Source organism: Clarias gariepinus, chromosome 1, assembly GCF_024256425.1.
Source record: "Clarias gariepinus isolate MV-2021 ecotype Netherlands chromosome 1, CGAR_prim_01v2, whole genome shotgun sequence".
Taxonomy (NCBI): domain Eukaryota; kingdom Metazoa; phylum Chordata; class Actinopteri; order Siluriformes; family Clariidae; genus Clarias; species Clarias gariepinus.
In genome coordinates, this window is record NC_071100.1 from 33,816,000 (window position 1) to 33,835,978 (window position 19,979).

General features: G+C 37.9%; 1 protein-coding gene across 2 annotated transcripts in view; it reads right to left on the reverse strand.

Annotated features, from left to right (window-relative positions):
* Positions 1-406: 406 nt before the first annotated feature.
* Positions 407-19,979, reverse strand: part of LOC128519237 (uncharacterized) — a 42,732-nt gene continuing 23,159 nt past the window's right edge. The window contains exons 1-7 of one of the 2 annotated variants that reach the window (XM_053492905.1): positions 9,498-9,572; positions 2,589-4,587; positions 2,294-2,457; positions 1,983-2,203; positions 1,354-1,483; positions 881-981; positions 407-801 (exon numbers count right to left, since the gene is read on the reverse strand). In XM_053492905.1, the coding sequence (XP_053348880.1) occupies positions 657-801; positions 881-981; positions 1,354-1,483; positions 1,983-2,203; positions 2,294-2,457; positions 2,589-4,563 (2,736 nt within the window). In that variant the 5' untranslated portion in view covers positions 4,564-4,587; positions 9,498-9,572 and the 3' untranslated portion in view covers positions 407-656. Of the gene's footprint in view, positions 802-880; positions 982-1,353; positions 1,484-1,982; positions 2,204-2,293; positions 2,458-2,588; positions 4,588-9,497; positions 9,573-19,979 lie in introns of those variants that run through there. The other variant, XM_053492895.1, reaches the window with a different exon arrangement.

The following is a 19,979-nucleotide window of genomic DNA, read 5'->3' on the forward strand; positions in this document are numbered from 1 at the left end:
TAACAGCATCACCCAGGGATCAAACCAGCGATCTCCGGATGATAGGGCGAGCACTTTACCACTGTGCCACTGTTTGGATTTTTATTATTGAGTATGAACAATTTTTATTTTATGATTGCATTTTCATTATTAGATATGGTTGTTTATTATTTGATAGTTTGTATATCTTATAATATTTAATATTTTTGTGATGTGTACATTAATTTTTTCTTGTGGGAATTTGGTATTTGAATTATTGGCCCTTTATTTCATTAGTTGTGATGATTCATTAATTTCATCTGACATAAAAATGCTTGTGATGTCATATATCATAATGAAAATTAAAAAGAATAATAAAGGAAATAAAATAAAATATAATAAAAAAGAATTAATAAAGATTCTCAGTTGAGAATTTTAATTTGCGGTTTTAAAATTCAGAGGTGTTTTTTTTTCAACAATTTAAACAATATGATATCACAAAATAATAAAAAAAGTTTTAAACAGGAAATCTTGAATATAAAATATGAGCTTATGACATAAAAAAGTTTTCCATGAATTTTTGAAAAATGCCCTATTGAAAAGACGCTTTTAACAAAATGTATCACACAATTAAAGCCAACCTATAAAATGTCTCCTACAAAAAGTAATTAATGTTTGCTACTGTACATGCTGTACAGTTATGTCCAAATTGGTGGAAGTGCCTGAAGCCATTCTGTAACATTTGCACTGGTGTTCCATCCTCTCTTTTCAGCAAATTTGTAAGCATTTCCAAAAAGGTCAGGGAATATTGCCATCAAATGTATCTCCTTGGCATCACATTGGCTGTTTTAACAGAAAAAAATGAATTAAACACAGAACAAAACAAATCATATCAGTATTGGCTATCCTTTATACAACTCACTGATGCTCATGTAGATTCCTTATGAAGCGCAGCAGGCCGAGTGTGTTCTCCGGGTAGGCCTTTTTCTTACCATCCAGTTTTTGCACAAGCTCAGAGGGCAACTGTAAAGTGTTTTAGAAAACTAAATACTTTACAATACACAACAAAGTATTCTGTGTTAGTATTATAAATCTCATTTACATGGTGAGATCACTGATGCAGGCTAGTGTATAATAGAATCTCTCATAATAAACAAAGCTTAAACATGTTTGTAAATGTTATATCTCTTTTTCAAACACTGTTGAACCACCAAATTTACTGTTTCAAAATTAGTTTTGATAAGACTAATGCACAGATTTCATGACCATAATGAGACTATTAAAATACAATTAAAATATGTTAAATAAAGCACAGTGGCACATCATTATTGCCCGCATGTAACATAACTGAGAGATATAAATTAGTATTAAAAAGTGAAATCTGATTGGACTCACTTTTGATTTCCAGTCTGAGAAGCTTTTCCCTGCTGTTAAACCCTCTATAGCGGAGAGGAGGTCCGGGTCAGCATTGCGGCAGTTTTCCACATCCTTTTCATTCCCCAGCTTTTTTAAGTAGTTCAGCTTCCTAAAAAATTATATTATATTATATTATATTATATTATATTATATTATATTATATTATATTATATTATATTATATTTTTGGGGTAATTCTTTTTATTGAACAATTATCATATACTAACAATTTTATTTATAATTAATCTGATATGTCATTACTTATATACTATGCAAAGTGTTGTCACACCAATTATTCCCCCTTTATTAGTTTTATTAATTACTTTTTACTGCTTTTTATGGTACGTTTTTAAATGTAGAAACTTTTGAGAAGACAACCAAGGTAACAGTCATGGTGGACACAGAGCTACAGTAATCCCCAAAACACTGGGAAGAAAGCAGATGAATTTACCACTTTACAGGGTTTCATACACACTCATAATAAACACTCATTCTCATAACTATGGGCAATTAAGTGTGGTAAATTTTTTAAAAACATTTTAGGTAATGTTATTTTTAATGCAATGTAATATTTGTAATTTAATTAGTGTTTTGTTAGTTATGTCTTACCATGCATCTGTCCAAAAGAATGGGTGGTAAAGGGTCTGCTCTATAGTGGGTCTGTCTTTTGGCTCATGGCTGATCATCCGCTCCACTAAGTCCTTTGCCATCTCATCTTCCAGGTGTTTCAAGGAGTACTTCCCATCAAGAATATTAGCCTCACATCGGGGACCTGTGCCAAATGGATGGTGTCCACGAGAGAGGATGTAATACACCAACATTCCCGCAACCTAAAAAAATAACAATTAAAACCAAATACATACCAAATAACATTAAAAACTATAGATGATTATTTTATATAAATATTTAATACACAGCACCTGAATATCAGAACTCCTCTTGTAGCCAGTGTTACTGTCCTCTTCAAGAGTCTCTCTGGCTTTCCAGTACTTCGTTCCAGCAGCAGCAGTGCGACAAGTCGTTTCCTCCAGCTTCAGTCTTCGACTTATGCCAAGATCAGCTAATTTTGCCTTTCCATTTATATCTGTTAAATAATCATAATAAAAAACATTAATGTGCTACAGTTAAACATCAACTGAAGAATTATCCACCAAATAATATATTATAATTATATGAATAATTACTGATGTTACTGATAATTAATATTATTCTCACCAATCAAAACATTTTGAGGTTTGATGTCTCGATGTAGCACTTTGGTATCTTGGCGGTGAAGAACTTTCAGGCTACAGAGCACTTCTTTTACAATATTCTTCAGGACCTGTTGCTGCTGAAAACTGTCTTCTGGCAAATGGTCTTGGATGTATTCCTCCAAGGTGTATTCACAAAGTTGAAGCACAAGATATCCAAACGTGTCATCCTCTGCAAAGTCCACATATTGAATAATACAATCTCTTCCCAGTTGCGGAATCCGTAGACATTTTTCCTCATTTTTGAGGTCTTGATATTCTGACCTGTACATTCGTTTGACAGCTACTTCAGTGCCATCATCTTTCAGGCCAAGGAAAACCCGTGTTCCATCACTTCCTTTAGCTATCTCAAATTCAGGGCTATTGCCGATTGTGAGGTTCCCCAGGCGATAAACCATACTTGCGTCGACGCTAGCAAGTTTCTCTAGCTTGGGCTTCCAACGTTTGCTGACTGGAAACCAGTTTCTTTTCGTTGGCAAACCCTCAGTGTGCACTGCACATGGACGCACAGTGGAAACTGACTCCTCAACTGAAGTCTTTGCAATGTCCAAATCAAGATTTGATTCTTGTACAGCATCTTCTTTTAAACTTGTCTCTTGTTGATTATCTTTCTTCTTCTTTGATGTGATGTTTTCACCTGCTTCACTTGACCTATCTACAGCCCTTGTGCTTTGGGGTTTTCTGAGATTTGTGTCCAGTCTTTGCAGTTTCTCTTTAATTACATCATCTGTTCCTATATCTACATTAAAAAGAACCCTCTCAGGCACTGAAGTTAATCCACATGTATGAATGTGCTCTGGGACAAACTCATATAGACCAGCAAACAAACGGTAAGCACAAATGCTGGTATCAACTGGGCAGTTGGGATCAGTGAAAGGCATAAGTGCGTTGCATAACTCTTCAAGAACAGCAGAGTTAAGATCATCAGTGGATTTTTGCTTTGACGACTTGTCCATACCTACACAGAGAGTACTAAGTATTATGGGATTGAACACGATTCCCTCGATTCCATTTGTGGGCTGTAAACAGTTTTTCAGAATGGGTACAATCGCATTAAATATTTGAGGGGATATTTCTCTCATCATGCACATTACAGCATGTAAGGTGTTCAGTGCCCTTATCCTATGTTCAATAGCAATTCTGGGGAAGCGTTCGATAAATCCATTGATGTAGATGTCTGTTTTATTGGAGTCTTTCAACCACCCAATGCTAGATTGACGATACTGTTCTGCTAATTTGCCCACAACATTAAAATATATTTCAAAAAGCGCAAGATGGTTAAAAGGATGTTCCTCTAGAAAATTTTCCCTATATAAGTTAAAAACCTCTGGCTGGGATTTTTCGGCAACAGCAGCAGTAAAAATGAAAAACATTTTACACTTTTCTACAGCTTCGTTTCCTGAAGGTAACTTATTAAAAAGTTCCTCTACTTTTTTATCTAAATTAGGATTAATCCCATAATTCTTTTGAGGATCAGCACCAGCATCTGTAAGTGCTTTGAACATGTCCGCTCTGTCGTTGTGGGCAGCGAACTGTAATGGTGTAAACGTTTGTTGTTGATGACCATTTGGATTAGCTTTTGCAGCAATTAATCTTCTAACAATAGTCAGTGGAATTCCAGGTGTACTTGTAGCATAGTGCAGAGATGTTAGGCCATTTGTGGATACTATGTTGGGATCCGCATTTTCTCTCAGTAAAAAGTTACAAATCTCTTCAATGCCACATGCAGCTGCTGCTGTCAGTAGAGTAACATCATCATTCCACACTGCACAAGGGTACAGTCCATTTATATTTATCCCTTTAACTAATTTTTTAAATTTTTTTAGTTTGCCATCAATAAGGAATTGTATATATGGATTTGTTATCCTTGGCTCAACTTGTATAGGAACCAGAAGAGGAATTTGAACAGAATTTCCAACAGGAACAGAAAGTTGTGCCATTGATGCCTTTGATCCTCATATGTTCTGTTGAGGTAAATTATTAATATGTAATTAACATGTAAAATTATTAGTATGTAATTAATATGTACAACTGTGTAAATTTTTTGGAATGTTTAAAATTTACGAGTGCATCATGGGCTGTGCATGTGAAAATCGACCACCTCTTTTGTGGGTAGGATCAATATTATTAAGATGAATACGCTTAAATTCTCGTATTTATTTCAAACTATACCTATCTATATTAAGAAATCTTTTTTCTCCCATTTAAATAAAACAATTTTGTCTTATATCTGGAACAAGAAACCTCCCAGAATACGTCTACAATATCTCCAAAAACCTAAAGAGGATGGGGGAATGGCGCTACCAAATTTTGAATTTTATTACTGGGCCTGTAACTTGAGGGCTCTGAAGTACTGGCAGAATTCACTTTACACTAACCAGGCACCAGATTGGGTTCAGATAGAATCAGCTGCCTGTCTCTCCTCTTTGCTCCCAGCTCTCCTGTTTGCACCTTTGCCGTTAGGTCTAGACTCCCAATCCCTACACCCAGTAGTATGGAACTTTATTCAAATTTGGAATCAGATCCGCAAATTCTTTGGCTGGCAGAGAGCATCAGTACTTACCCCAACTGCCAATAATCATCGATTTACTCAGCCATTAAATGACCAAGCATTCCTAATAGGCAAGAAAAAGGTATTTTAACATTTAAAGACCTCTTTATGGATGAATGTTTCCTATCCTTCACTCAATTAGAATCCAGGTTTAATATTTCCAAAACACACTTTTTCAGGTATTTACAGGTGCGAGATTTCGTACGCAAGAACTTTCCCTCTTTTCCAGCACTACCTGAAAAAAATCCTATTGATCAGCTCCTTTCTGACGACCCGGACCAAAGAGGAAATATTTCTGGTTTATACACTAAAATTGCGTCAGTACTATCCGTCTCTAGTAATATACAAAGAGACTCCTGGCAACGGGATCTCAAGGTTACGTTGACAGATGCGGATTAGGATTAGGCTATATATAGGATCCATGGATCTTCTATTTGCACTAGACACAGCCTTAACCAATTTAAAGTGGAACATAGACTTCATTTCTCCAAAGCCAAACTAGCAAAGATGTATGCCTCGGTAGAACCTACCTGTGTGAGATGCAAGCAGTCCCCTGCTACATTGGCCCATATGTTTTGGTTGTGTCCCAAATTATCTGTATTTTGATCAAACATATTTCTATCTCATTCCAAAATATTCTGTAAAGATGTCTGTGCGAATCCTTTAACTGCTATCTTTGGCACAAAAAATATTCATGTGTAATTCTGTCTTTTGTCTGAGTTGGATTCCAAAATCTACGGCCACAACAGCTACAGATACGAGATTTTGTGTTCTTACAATACAACTCGAAATATACTCGAAATATACTGAAATATACGACTCTGACCGTTTACAGACACAAAACACGTTTTTACAACTCCTCTGTTTCACGGACGAATTGTAAAATTACACCCACGAATGCTGTGAGATAAACACTGTCAAAAATACGTCATCAAGGCCACATGCACAGGCATTACTATCTGAGGAAAGAGGAATCGATTCGGCGCATGCGCCCCGCCACTCTTTTAAACCACTGGCACCAAAATGCCAGGGCCCGGTTTCTCGATAACGCACACTATTCGGGAGCTAAGAAGACTCTTAAGATATATCTTACGTAAAGTGATAACTTTTGAAGTGTCTCTTAGGAGTCTTCTTAAGTCGCTGCCTCTTACATCCGACGTTACAAGGCGCTGTCTACAGTTAAAGTCCTGAATTAGCTGATATCGGTTGCTCAGAAATCGATTTTTTACTCCTTTTTCATGACAGCGTTAAGAAAGACGGCACTTTCTATGCAAATTAAACTTGGCACTAAATTCTTTTAATAACGTTTATTTCGACATGGGTTAACTTATCAATAGCATGCTGTGATAGACAAATATATAACTAAAATCACCAAACTGTTGCTAATATTTTTATGTAACCTTAAAATCAGCGGTGTATGGAAGCACATTATGGCACGTTATCAAAGTCGTATAAATGATTGAATATACTGTAGGACTGTAGGGCTGTTTAAGAATTTTATTTTATTCTTAAACAAGCCTACAGTATATTCAATCATTTATACGACTTTGATAACGTGCCATAATGTGCTTCCATACACCGTTGATTTTTAAAGACTGCTGCTCAGTGGTGGCAACTAGTGTCTTGAGCTGAAACTACGCTAAGAATGAGTTAAGGTTGGTCCAGACCAACCTTACAAACGTGTGACTTACCTAAGAGATACTTAGCGTACGAAAGTTTCGGGAAATGCGCCATAACGTTAAAAGAGAGGTTAAGGTACAACTTAAGAACTTAGCGATAAGAAGCTTCTCAGGTAAGTTTTTTTTCACAGATTCGGACATGTTTAAGAGAAGTAAAATTACAGAGATGTTTTACCAATAGTGGGTAAGATTTAAGGAGTTTAAAACGGTGGCGGGACACAGGCGCGGAATCAAATAATTAATCAATTAATTACATAATTGGCACAGCATGTATTATAATAGCATTTCTATTACAAATGTTAACTAGGTGAATTGATTTCCAAGAAAAAAAAAAAACATCATCTCACTGTATTACCTTTGCACACATGTCCTCAGTAGGAGGAGGGAAACCAATTTTTCGGTTGCCCAGGAAAATACGTTTCCCCCACTTTAATTGAAAGACAGTGTTTTTAAAAAAACCTTCTGTGCATTGTGTTACCTTCGCCTCATGTACACATGTCTCTGAGGCAATTTCAGACATCCATGATACTTCCAAAGCCAGTATGGAGGAGGAAACGAATTTTCCTGATGATCAGGAAAATATGTTTCCCATACTTCAATTTAAAAGACAATGTTTTTAAAACATTCTGATCACTATTTTATCTTTGCTATGGGAACACATGTCTCTGAGTCAGTTTCAGACATCCCTGATACTTCCACAGCCAGTAGGGAGGGGGAAACATATTTTCCTGATGCCCAATTCAATTTAAAAGACAGTGCTTTTGAAACATTATTTTATTGTGTGTGCAGGCCTGGACTGACCATAGGGCATGCCAGGGAAGGCCCGCCGGGCCGACGCACATTTTTGGGCTGGGGCTGTCAGTCATAATTTAATATCTTTTAAAAAGTTTATTAGGCAAATTAATTTATTACCGCAACGGTAGAGTGTCTGAGACACGAATCGCAGCCCATTGATTGACTGTCTTAAAGGACATTGGGCTAGTCCAATGAAATCTCAGGCCACGCCCTGCCTCCCTCCTGGCGAGCCTTCATCTCCCCTTGACAAAATCTGCTATTTAGAGTTTGGCCGGAGTTTGAGATGAGTCCATCTATAACAATGGATAAACCAGAAAAGAGCAAGGGGGGTTAAAAATCATACAATTTGATTTTCTGGATTATTTTTCTTATTTTGTGTCTCATAGTTGAGGTATACCTATGATGAAAATTACAGGCCTCTCTCATCTTTTTATGTGGGAGAACTTGCACAATTGGTGGCTGACTGAATACTTTTTTGCCCCACTGTATAACATTTGTACTACAGATAACATTTTGAAAAGCCTTTTGAAAAGATACCCCCAACACACAACCATACAATATATACATGTGTGTGCATATATACACATATACATACACACAATAAAATAATGTTTCAAAAGCACTGCCTTTCGAATTGAAGTGTGGGGAACTTATTTACTTGGGGATCAGGAAAATCTGTTTCCCCCTCCATACTGACTGTGAAAGTATCAGGGATGTCTAAAATTGCCTTAGAAACATGTGTGCAAAGGTAATACAGCGAGATGTTTTTTTTTTTTAACTGTATTTTTAACAAGAGACTCTTGGAAATCAATTCACCTAGTTAACATTTGTAATAAACTTCAAGTTTCCATACTCTGTGAAATTAAAGAAAAAGAACCAATTCAAACACATTAAATGTAAAAATGCTATTATAATATGTGCTGTGCCAATTATGTAATTCTGCTTTATCAAGGATATCCATACAGTATATCATGGACTTCAGAATATCGTGTTTCCCCATCATATGCGAGTGCTAAGATAGATAGATAGATAGATTTTTTAAATAAATCAATATCACATCTATCATCACACAGCTACTGTACGTGAAATAAAAGTAGTCGTGATGTCAGTACTTGCCCAGTCTTTTGCAGCGGTTTAAAAGGTCTGAATTATCTTTAAATATAAAAAAAAAGCGAAAAGACACTCGATTATTTTGCATACATTATATGTTTAATTCACAAAGTTCGTAAAAAGACTTTAAATCGAGAGAAAAACTGTTAAAATCCTCGTTCGCCTTCTCAGCGGTAGCGAGTGATGTCATGATTTGACCGGGGAAACAGGGACACTGAATTTCCCGGAACATCGGGGTTGTGTTTCAGAACACAGATGGAATAGAACAAACTAATTAATATTGAGGAAGGGCAATACGTCCGCATGCGCGGTAACATAAACATAAACTCTTTGTCAGCGGCGCCCGCGCGATCGACGCACTCATCCATATACGTAGAAAACAGATGCGATATCATGGTTTCCGTAATTTATTATATATTTGCGTACTGACTGGGCAGTGAACTTCATCGCTTGTACTTCCTTCGCTTTTTAGACTGTGTTTGCAACGACTTGCAGACAAATGTAACAGCTCACAGTGTTCACATCTAATCTTAGTTTCATAAAGTTTTAAGGTCTTATACGAATAGCGAGTGAAATAATTCAGATTTATTATATATATATAAAAACATTTAAGATAAGCGAAGTTGTGCAGCCTTACCCAAACGTTCCTCACTATGCTGTGCGGGTCTTACACAAAACCGGATATAAACTAGACAGTCTTATATTTCTATATCAAATTACTTACAATTACGGTACTTACTTATTTTTGGCGGGTCTTTGAGTTAGAAAAACATGGATGAGTGCAGGATTAGGAACTAGTCATCTTTACTTCTTCTTTTTACAGATGATAAAAAGAGAAAGGGAAAGGGAGGAGTTACAGTAGTTTTTTTTTAGCAAACAGAAAGGGCGTTGGGTGTTGGAGGAGCAGTGTACCGTAAAACACTGGTACATACCTTTCAATACATGTACAGACCTTTCAATACATGTACTGTACATTGATCAGCCATAACATTATGACCACTGTCAGGTAAAATGAATAACAAATACCTAGCTGATTAGCGCTGATTTGACCAAAAAATATATATTTTAACAGTAGTCTATATATACAGTGGCAAGAAAAAGTATGTGAACCTTTTGGAATTTCATGGTTTTCTGCTTTGTGATAAAATGTGGTCTGATCTTTCATGTTTTTATTGAGAACAGCCATAAAAACCTCATAGTGCTAGTGGGAAAAAAATATGTGATACACTTACGTAGACTACCTCATACAAACAATCCGGTGCTGTGTCGAAGTTGGTTGCCCCATCAGGATGCGTTTTTTTTAGCCCCACCCCCGTGAAAAGGCCACAGGGAACGCGCATTTAGGAAAAGGCTCGCCCGCGAAGGGTTATGCGCGGACAACTGAAGTTCTACAGAGCGCGGTAAAGAATAAAAAGGACAGTTAGTGTCCAACAGGATGTGTTTCCCTTGTTATCTTGGACATGTTTAGAATGATGAACCTCGGCTGAGTCACTTGTAGGCTGTAAACATGTCAGTATTTTGTTGATATCTCAAATCAAATATGCCTTTTCAGGAAAACCATAATGCCAAAATAGAGACCCGTCAGATACAGTCTCAAGACATTAATAATAATAATAGTAATCATAATAATTATTATATATAAATTAATAATAATAAATATTAATATTATTATTTATATTCTACTTAAATAGTATATATTATAATATTAATAATAAGGATTATTATAATTAAATATATAATAATAATAATAATAATAATAATTATTATTATTATTATTATTATTATTATTATTATTATGCGAGATAATTAGCATTTTATCCGCGTGATGTCAATTCACTAGGTCACATTATTTGAATAAACCCAAACTGCATATGAAAGAAATCAGCAAATCATGGATAGTGTATACCAGTGATTAAATATAAACAATACAACGCATGTACTGACATGATGGCTAGAGTTCGTCAGGGGATTAAAAAACGCTAACAATTTCCTTTTTGGCCTTTACTGCGTTCCGTAGAAGCTCAGTGGTCCGCGCATATAGTCAATTTTTTATAGCCAAACGAAACTACCTTCGGTATCATTTCGCGAACTGGCGCGTGCACGTTGTTGTCACGTGTTGGACGCTGTCGAATCAAAAGAATCTACGGTACTTTGATTGGATGTCGTGCCGAATGCGCGCGTGCTTTCTGTCACACACACGCGCACAGACACATAAACAGAGATAGAGCGGACCGTGTTAACATACTTTTTATCTTTGGGCTTTTTATGGGAAGTAGGGCTTTTTCCAAGTGCAAGTCCGAGTTATTTATGTTAAAGTCCAAGTCGAGTTGCAAGTCTTTTTATATTTTGTCAAGTCGAGTCTAAAGTCATCAAATTCATGACTCGAGTCTGACTCGAGTCCAAGTCACATGACCCGAGTCCACACCTCTGGACCAATGTAAATGGAGTCAGCTGTTAGCATACCTGCAGCTTTTTAAACAAAAGAGTTCGGAGGGGTGAACTAGAGCTACCAGTCAAAACGACCCCAAGAGCAAAACAAGGACTCTTTAATGACTTAAAGAAACAACCTTGAGTGACAGCCAATAATTTGAGGGCATCACCGGAACTGGCTAACATCTGTTTTCAAGAGTCTACAGTAAGTTAAACATGCAACAAGTAGGGTGTCAAAATACCGGACAAAAGAAGTGGCTACGCTCTGTAGAAGAGGTGCAGAAATACATAGACAGCTTGCCGAAAACAACATAGTACACTGTTTTTTTATCATTATCCTTTTAGTGCACAACTTCTCAGGAAAGTACTCTTTCTTATACTTTTAATCCAGTCATGTCTATGTTTTTCCAGGTAAAACCGTTTAGTCCTGTGCTAAACTTGTGTAGGATTTATAATTTTTTTTTTAATGTTCTCTATTTTTTTTTAATGTTGCATGAGTTACATGTTTGTTTCTTAGATTTACAAAAAAAAACATTGCTGCACGCCTGAAGTTTGCTAACGTGCACATTGACACTCCACAGTATTGGCAAAATTATTTGTGGACTGATGAAACTAAGATTGAACTATTTGGAAAGAACATGCAACACTACATCTGGCATAAAAAGGGTACAGCATATCATCATGAGAACCGTATCATCCCAACCGTAAAGTATGGTGGAGGAAACATCATTATTTTGGCCTGCTTTGCTGCATCAGGGTCTGGCTATCTTATTGAGGGGAACATGAATTCCCAAGTGTATCAATTGAATGCTTCAGGATAATGTGAGAATGTCTGCTCTGGTCCAAAACACTGGAGGAAGTCCACAACAAAAAGAGCTAAAACAGTTCTGCCAGGAAGAATAGGCTAAATTTTTTTCTAATTATTATATTTATGTATCCACCTGAACTGCTCATCATTAAGTAGGTGCAGTGTATATACTGTACAGGGAGAGAGAGAAAAAGTATAATGAAACGGTTAATTTTCATTTGTAATTTAATTTACGTTATATGTCCGTTATATGTAAAATAAAAAAAAATTAAGCCTTTGTCTTGATTATTATGTTTATTATGCTTTAGGAAACTAGATGTATGCCTGATGCCTCTTGATAAACTGACTCCAGCATCAATCCTCTTCTTTTGTAGCCCTTCTAAAGTCTTGACTTAGCTTTGCTTGACAATAGACCTTAATGCTGTTGTCGTCCCTGTAGCTTGTACGCCATTTCCTACCACAATTTTACCTTTTAATAAAATTTCCATGAATATGTTTCAATTTAGCACCGCCATCGGATTACCTTTCTTGTGGAGGGTGTTGATGATCAACTTCTGGACAACTGTTAAGTCATCAGCCTTCACCATGCGTGTACTGAACTAGACCGAGGGATACACAGCATTTATACTGCACCCTAAAAAATACTGGGTTAAAAACCACCCAGTCTGGGTTGGTTGGACTAACTACATAACCCAGCAAAATGGGTTAAATATTCAACCCAAATGCTGGGTTATATTTAACTATAATGCTGGGTTATAAATTGGTCAAATGTTCTACCCAGATGTTGGTTCATTTTAACAGGAATGTTGGGTTAATTCTACCTCACAAATAATAATAACAACCTTTCATGTTTTACAGTGAATCAGAAAAAAACCCCAATGTCTATTAAACACTGTTAAATTACTTTGATATACTGGTCTATTACAAAAAAACTTCAACCATACATGTATGCAATATACAACATCCTATTAAATGTTCATAGAAAAAACATTTATTTTTTAAAAGCACAAGAGCAGATAATCAACAGCATCATTACTAGGTATATACTAATATGGCAGAATGGAGTAATAACACAAATAGGCTGAGGCAGCTTCTACAGAGCAGGATCTCTCTTTGACTTCAGATATCTTTTCCGCAGAACAAAACTATCCAGCCCTGGTCCCATTTTAACATACAAACACTGTCAATGACTTTTCAAGTAGGCCTTGCAATTTCATTGCATCATAACAAAAAGTCCTGTACAGGAGCACACTTTTTTGGATAGTTGATGTCAAAAATATAAAATGCCTTAAAGCACACATCAACCGCCCCAAGTAGTCTGCATTGTTCCAGAGCCTGTAATTACCGAGGAACCCCAGTTGTGGTGGAGGTGTTGGGCCCATTTTTCCACTTACAAGACATGGAACGCAGTCTCGAACAAGTTGTTCGATGTCTTTGTCCAGCCCTGGCCACCATACGAGATCCCTACAGCGTTGCTTCAGTTTAACTATGCCGAGATGGCCCTCATGTGCCATAGCCAGCACTCGTCCCCTGAGTTTAGAAGGAATAACGGCACAGTGTCCACGGGCCAAGCATGTGTCATTCCAACATGACAACTCGTGTTTCACTCAAGTGTATGGCTGAATATCTGTCGTAAATTGGGCTGGCCAGCCATTCAGGACATACTCGCGAACCATAGAAAGGGTGGGATCAGCAGCTGACTCCTCTGTAAGTTCTTCCAAGGACACGAAAGCTATCAGAGGCGCATGCACTAATTGAATAAGGTCCCTGTCCTCAGGCCCCTGACAGGGGGTAATAGGCGATGACACAGAACGGGACAGCAGATCAGCCACTACATTATCTTTGCCTGATGTATTCTGTATGGTAAAATCATACTGTTGAAGGCGATCAGTCCAACGGTACATGCGCAGTGGTCTGTGACCCGACCCAGAAGGAGACATAAGCGCACTAAGGGCTTGATGGTCGGTTCGGAGGGTGAATTTCTGACCATAAAGATAGATATGCCAGCGTTCGCAGGCCCAGACACAAGCTAGAGCCTCCCTCTCACCGTTGAGTACTTTTGTTCCGTTGGGGTAAACGCACGAGAAGCAAAAGCCACAGGCCGTTCGACACCATTCTGGAGTTGTGAGAGGACAGCGCCAGTCGCGGTATCTGAAGCATCACAAGTGACCAGCGTGGGGCAGTCCAGACTAAAATGGGCTAAGACAGGGGGGCCTGTCAACAGTTCCTTAAGTGTGCGCACTGCGTTCGACCAGGCCGATGACCAGGCCCAAGGCGCATCCTTTTTTAGCAGCTGGCGGAGGGGGTATGTAATTTTGGAGTATTGAGGTAGAAAGCGCATATAGTATGTAGTTATCCCCAAGAATGAAGCCACTTGTACTGCGGATGAAGGTTCTGGTACCTGGTGTATAGCTTCAATATTGGAGTGCAATGGTGAAAGGCCCTCAGCTGAAACATGAAAGCCAACAAAGTCAACCTCTGGTACTGCAAATATACATTTTAAGTGTCAGGTTATGTCAACTGAGCAGCAAAAGTAGCCTTTAAGCGCTGTTCGTGAATCGCTGCATTCGGGGCATGGACAATAACATCATCCAGATAGATGGCAGTGCCAGGAACGCCAGCCAGTAAGGTAGACATAATTTTTTGAAACAGCTAGGGGCTGTAGGGGATTTAGAAAAAATCGTTGAGTCATGAAAGTGTGTAGTCAGTTCTTCGATTGATGGCAAAGTGTATCGATCTGGTATTATTGCTTTGCTACACTGTCAAATTAGACACCCATGGGGAGGCATTCACAGGTTCGATGATGCCCTCTGCTAACAGCCTGTTAAGTTCTGCAGTGACTTCTTCACGCAGCGCTAACGGAATGCGGCGAAGCGGCTGAACGACTGGTTTAACCGTGGAATCTAAGAGAGGTTGATGAGTGAATGCAGCTAAGCACCCTAGGCCTGTAAACAGTGTTGGCCACTTTTGCTGCCAAGGGCAACTGACCTTCAGAATCTGAGCCCCCTTATTGTCCAACAGAGAAAAATCCAGCCTCGTAAATAGGTCCAATCCAAGGATATTGTTTCCATGGTGTGTAATGTGAAATGGGATTTCAGGCAGAGCCTTGTTGCCATATTGGACAGGCGCATGTATAAGTCCGACAACATCGATTTCAGAATTTCCATATCCAAACAGATTCAGAGGGGCGGCTGGAGGGGCAAGTGCGCCAAATACCGCTCATACAGTAAGTGGCCATATTGAGCAGTAATACTTTAGCCCCTGTATCCCGGAGCAGGGGAATATGGGAATTCGATACTGTATATCAATCACACATGTAGAGAAACCGGCTGAATTGGAGTTAATTGAATGAATAATGGCAGGGGTTGTGGGGCTCGTATGTGAGTTTCATTGTGGATGAGCTTGAACTGGAGCAGATCGACAACATTTTGCAAAGTGGTTGGGCTTCCGACAGCGTCGACATATTTGTCCCTATGCAGGACAGTCAGGGGCACGTGATGAGTGTCTAGTGGAGCCACAATTTCCACACCGCCGCTGCATCTGAGGTTGTGCATGCTGTATGTCTGCGTTTGACAATAAATTTGCCTCTGCTCTGTGAATGTGTGTGTATTCTTAGGTCACGCCCCCACTGCTCACACTTAGTTCACGTGCAGTGTTTAATTTAGCAGCACACTGCGCAGCAGACTTAACTTGAGTGGCCAGAATTACAGCTTTCTCTAAAGTGAGATCATCATCTTCCAATAACAGGCGCTTCCGCACAAGTGAATTGTGTGTTTTCTTAATTAGTTGATCTCGTATCATCTCGTTTGATGACGTACCAAAACAGCACGGTTTTGCCAGCCCTCTTAAATCAGCGACATATTGAGCAATTGACTCACCGGCACGTTGACTGTGCTGTCGGAACTGCAGCCGTTTCAGCAGGAGACTCTGTTTTTTTTAAAATGACGGTCTAACAGTGTAATCGCAGCCGCGTAATCGTCCGCATCTCCAAGTGTGCGAAAAACACGTTGTCCTTCGGCGCCAAGACAGTGGAGGACTATGGCCATTTTCCGCCTTGTTGGAACAACATCAAAACCCATTGCGAGCAGGTACGTTTCAAATGCCATTTTCCACTGCTCCCACGGGACCGTAGGTTCACCAGGGTGAGGTAAGAATGGAGACGGTGAAGCTAGCGACAACGTGGGGGAATCATCAGCCATCCTCGAGCCAATTATTATATCTGTAAGAACGACTCGTACTTGAACTTCTTTACTTCTTTTTAATCACCAAAAAAACTTAACACAACACTTTTTCATTCCCCAGCACTTACTTCAGTTCAACCCCTCTACGTCATCCCATTCTTAACCCTTTAAAGAGACCGACGCACTTTATCCAACTGATGCAACAAAATATATTACTTTAACTAAGCATCAGGTTATTAATCTTTCTAAACATCCAACATTACATATAGTGATAATATTTGACTCATAGGTGAGTGAACATGTGTATACAGACCTTGTATTTAACGTCATTTTCACTTAAATGCCGGAGGAGGATGAACCGTCATCAACGTTTAAAAGTGAAGACACCAAGCTGACAGCCGCTGAATACACCGGTAACATTTGGGGGAGGGGCCAAGCAAACTTCAACCCAGCAGCCGGGTTACACAAAAACTACCCAACTCTCTGTAAATAACCCAGAAAAATGAAAAAAAAAAAAAACAGCATTTTTTTTTAGCGTGTGTAAGAATAGTAATTTACTCAAAGTGTGAAATATTCTAATACTTTGAGTTACTTTATTTTCAGGAGTTTTATATTCATCAAAATTACAACAAAAGGCTTTAATTGTAATGACAGCTGAGAAGATCATCTGGGTCTTTCCCCCCTCTATCATGGAAATCTACACCACACACTGCATTCGCAAAGCCACTAGCATTGCGCTTGAATATACACACCCCTTACATACTGGACACTCTTCACCCTCCTGCCATCTGAAAAAAGTTATCCAAGCATTCAGGCCTTCACATCCAGACTATGTAACACTTTGTTCCGACAAGCCATCCGACTCATCAATACATTACTATTGGGTTGATAAACACACATACTGTACACACTTAACACAGATGAACACCGTATTTTTTGCATTAAATTTACTGCTGTTATTTGCATAAGAACGTTTTCTTTCAGCAGTAAATATTGTGCAAAAAATATGACGTGTTCAGCTGTGTGAAGTGTGTATGTGTGTTTATCAACCCAGTACTATTGTATAACAACACAAAATCTTTACTGCATTTAACATCTCATGGACAATTTATTTGCCCCACCTCAATTCAGCTCTGTGTACTGGCCGGGGCTACATTGTTACAGTGTATTGTATTGTGTTTGTTATAGTTTGCACATTTGCACAAGTGCACTTTGTTATCGTTTGTATTTTTTCGAATGTTTTGAAAAACGAGCATGCCTTGATTTATGAGTACCAAATATCATCGAGCGTCATGTGAAACTTTTTACCACGCTTGCATGGATGTTGACTATACAAGTGAGAGATGCACCCTAAGACCAAGTAGGGGGGACGATTACGCACAATTATGCAGCACATGAGATATAAAATCCATTGACTCAGTTGTGATCACACACACGTGTGTGTGTGTGTGTGTGCAGGAGAAATGAGTTTGGCTCACCGGTTTCAATGTATCAGTCCAGGAGCATGATGATAGAAAATGGCTGTCATGTCCCAACGGGAGATACCGTAATCCTAATTTCGGAAAAATCCTTAATAAGACAGAGTTCACAGCTCTAAGACAAAATGGTGTCCGTTCAAGAGCGCAGTAAACACCATGTAGCGTTGTCTACCCTGGGCTGCATTTAAACGAGGTCAGCTGACTCGTCACCGGGATTCCCCTTGCGATTTGGGGGAACACCCTATCTCTCTTGGTGTTAGGCACTGCGAGTGACCATCCGACGCTCCACGGGGTTTCGCAGGGTCCGACTTAGGTGAGCTTCTGCAAGGATCGCCTTATTTTCTGGCATTGTCATACACTGGCAGGATATTGGTCGGATATTCTTTTTGGGTTTCCCAAAGAATATGGCAAAGATATTAGTCCGCATGCTGAATTAGCAATATTTGATGCTCTGTATGAACATCGCCAAAGAGACAAATTTTAACAGGAAATCTCAAATTCCTCCATCTTTTTAAAGGTGGGTTTTGGAAATGGTGTCATACAATCTACATCCTTGTGGTCCATTTCTTGCCTACTGTATCAGGACCATTGTTCACATTTAACTGTTCACAGCCTACTGATGCATATAGTACATTTATTGTATACTAAATGCCAGCCCATTGATTCATTTTTCTTTATTTTTAAATTGATTTATTTTTCTTTTTTTAAGGGTATGTGCACAATTGTTTTATTCTTTTAGGTACTGTGTTAAATGTGTAGCTGTTATGTCTTCAGTCTGTTAGTTGTTATTAAAATGTAAAATTAATAAATGTATATTTTAAAAAGTGACTACATTTACATACCTGATGAAACCACAAATGATTTCAAATGTACAGCCATCATTTTAAAACTTCATTGGAAAATGTCCATTTTTAATAAAAGACAGTATGGGTTGATCAAATGCTTCTATTTAACATTTTTCCCACCTTGTAAGACCTTAAAGGCTAAGATTAATAATGAAATACACAAATACGGACATGCTCCCCTGAAAGCTAAAAAAAGCTTTTTACTATCGATGGTGAATCAAATGAGAATGTATTGAAAGGATACGTATATTCAAACTATAATCTCTTGAATTGCTCCAATGTTGAAAAGTTAGATAAAACTACAAACGTACAGTCTTTGATCTTTGTATGTTCTTGTATGCCTGTCTCATAAGACCTTAATTTTTAGAGTGTAAGAGTCATTTCATGAGAATGGATAAAATTGGACTTGATTTTCACATTTTCTACCAAAATGTATTATTTGTATTGTATGTATATCCCACATCATTAAGGATATATTTAACTATCAGAAAAATGCATTTTCCCATCTCAGGCATTAGTTTTCTTTTATTATTGATCATATTTTCAAGATGTGGAGACTGTAATTCTTCAACCCCGTTATGGACACTTTGGAGGCTCTCTGAATATTATCATAAAATGTATTTCTAAATAAATTAACATGTTTACATTAATCATTAATAATTCAAAAAAAAAGATTTTCACACATTTTTACTCCTGAAATGTAACTAATAAGTGAAAGCAATCTTGTCATTTTTCATTAAAAATTTAGTTTAACTAAGAATTGTAATCAAAATCAATGATCATATGATAGCGCTCAATATTTTAGACACAAATCAGCAAACATTAAATTATTTTTTCAACATTTTAAGAAAATAATATATGAAAATGTAGGTGTGACGGGGTTGAGACTAGTATAACAGGGTTGAAGATGGTAACGGGGTTGAAGAGACAAATACAGCTTTACATTTAAACAGTTGTTTACTCTCAAATTCAATGTATAGGACTTGTCATTAGCATTATATCTCACTTTGTAACCATAGGAAGGACACCAGATACAAATTGCAGTAGAATTAAATTTTATTAATCTAAAGTAAAATCACCCACAACAGCATATTAACAACTAAAAAACATTGTAAAGTGAATTGCTTAGATGTAACATAATGTGTGTGTGTGTGTGTGTGAGGGTGTGTGTGTGTGTGTGTGTGTGTGTCTAGGCATAAGAGAGCCTCACGAGGTGTGCTAATAGTCACCTCATCCTTGCTCGGATAACATACAATTAAACTTGATGAACTGGTTGAACTAATAACAATAATAATCAGTTAACAATTTCAATGTGTCTGTCTGTATCAGCGCCTGTGTCTGTGTCCATGTCAAAGTGTTTTTGCATGTGTGTGCCTGCATCAGTGTGTGTGTCTGTATACAGTATATGCATAAATGTGCCTTTTGTTCCATGAATTCATCTCGTGAGTCGGTTCCACACCTCTTTCAAGACTTCCACAT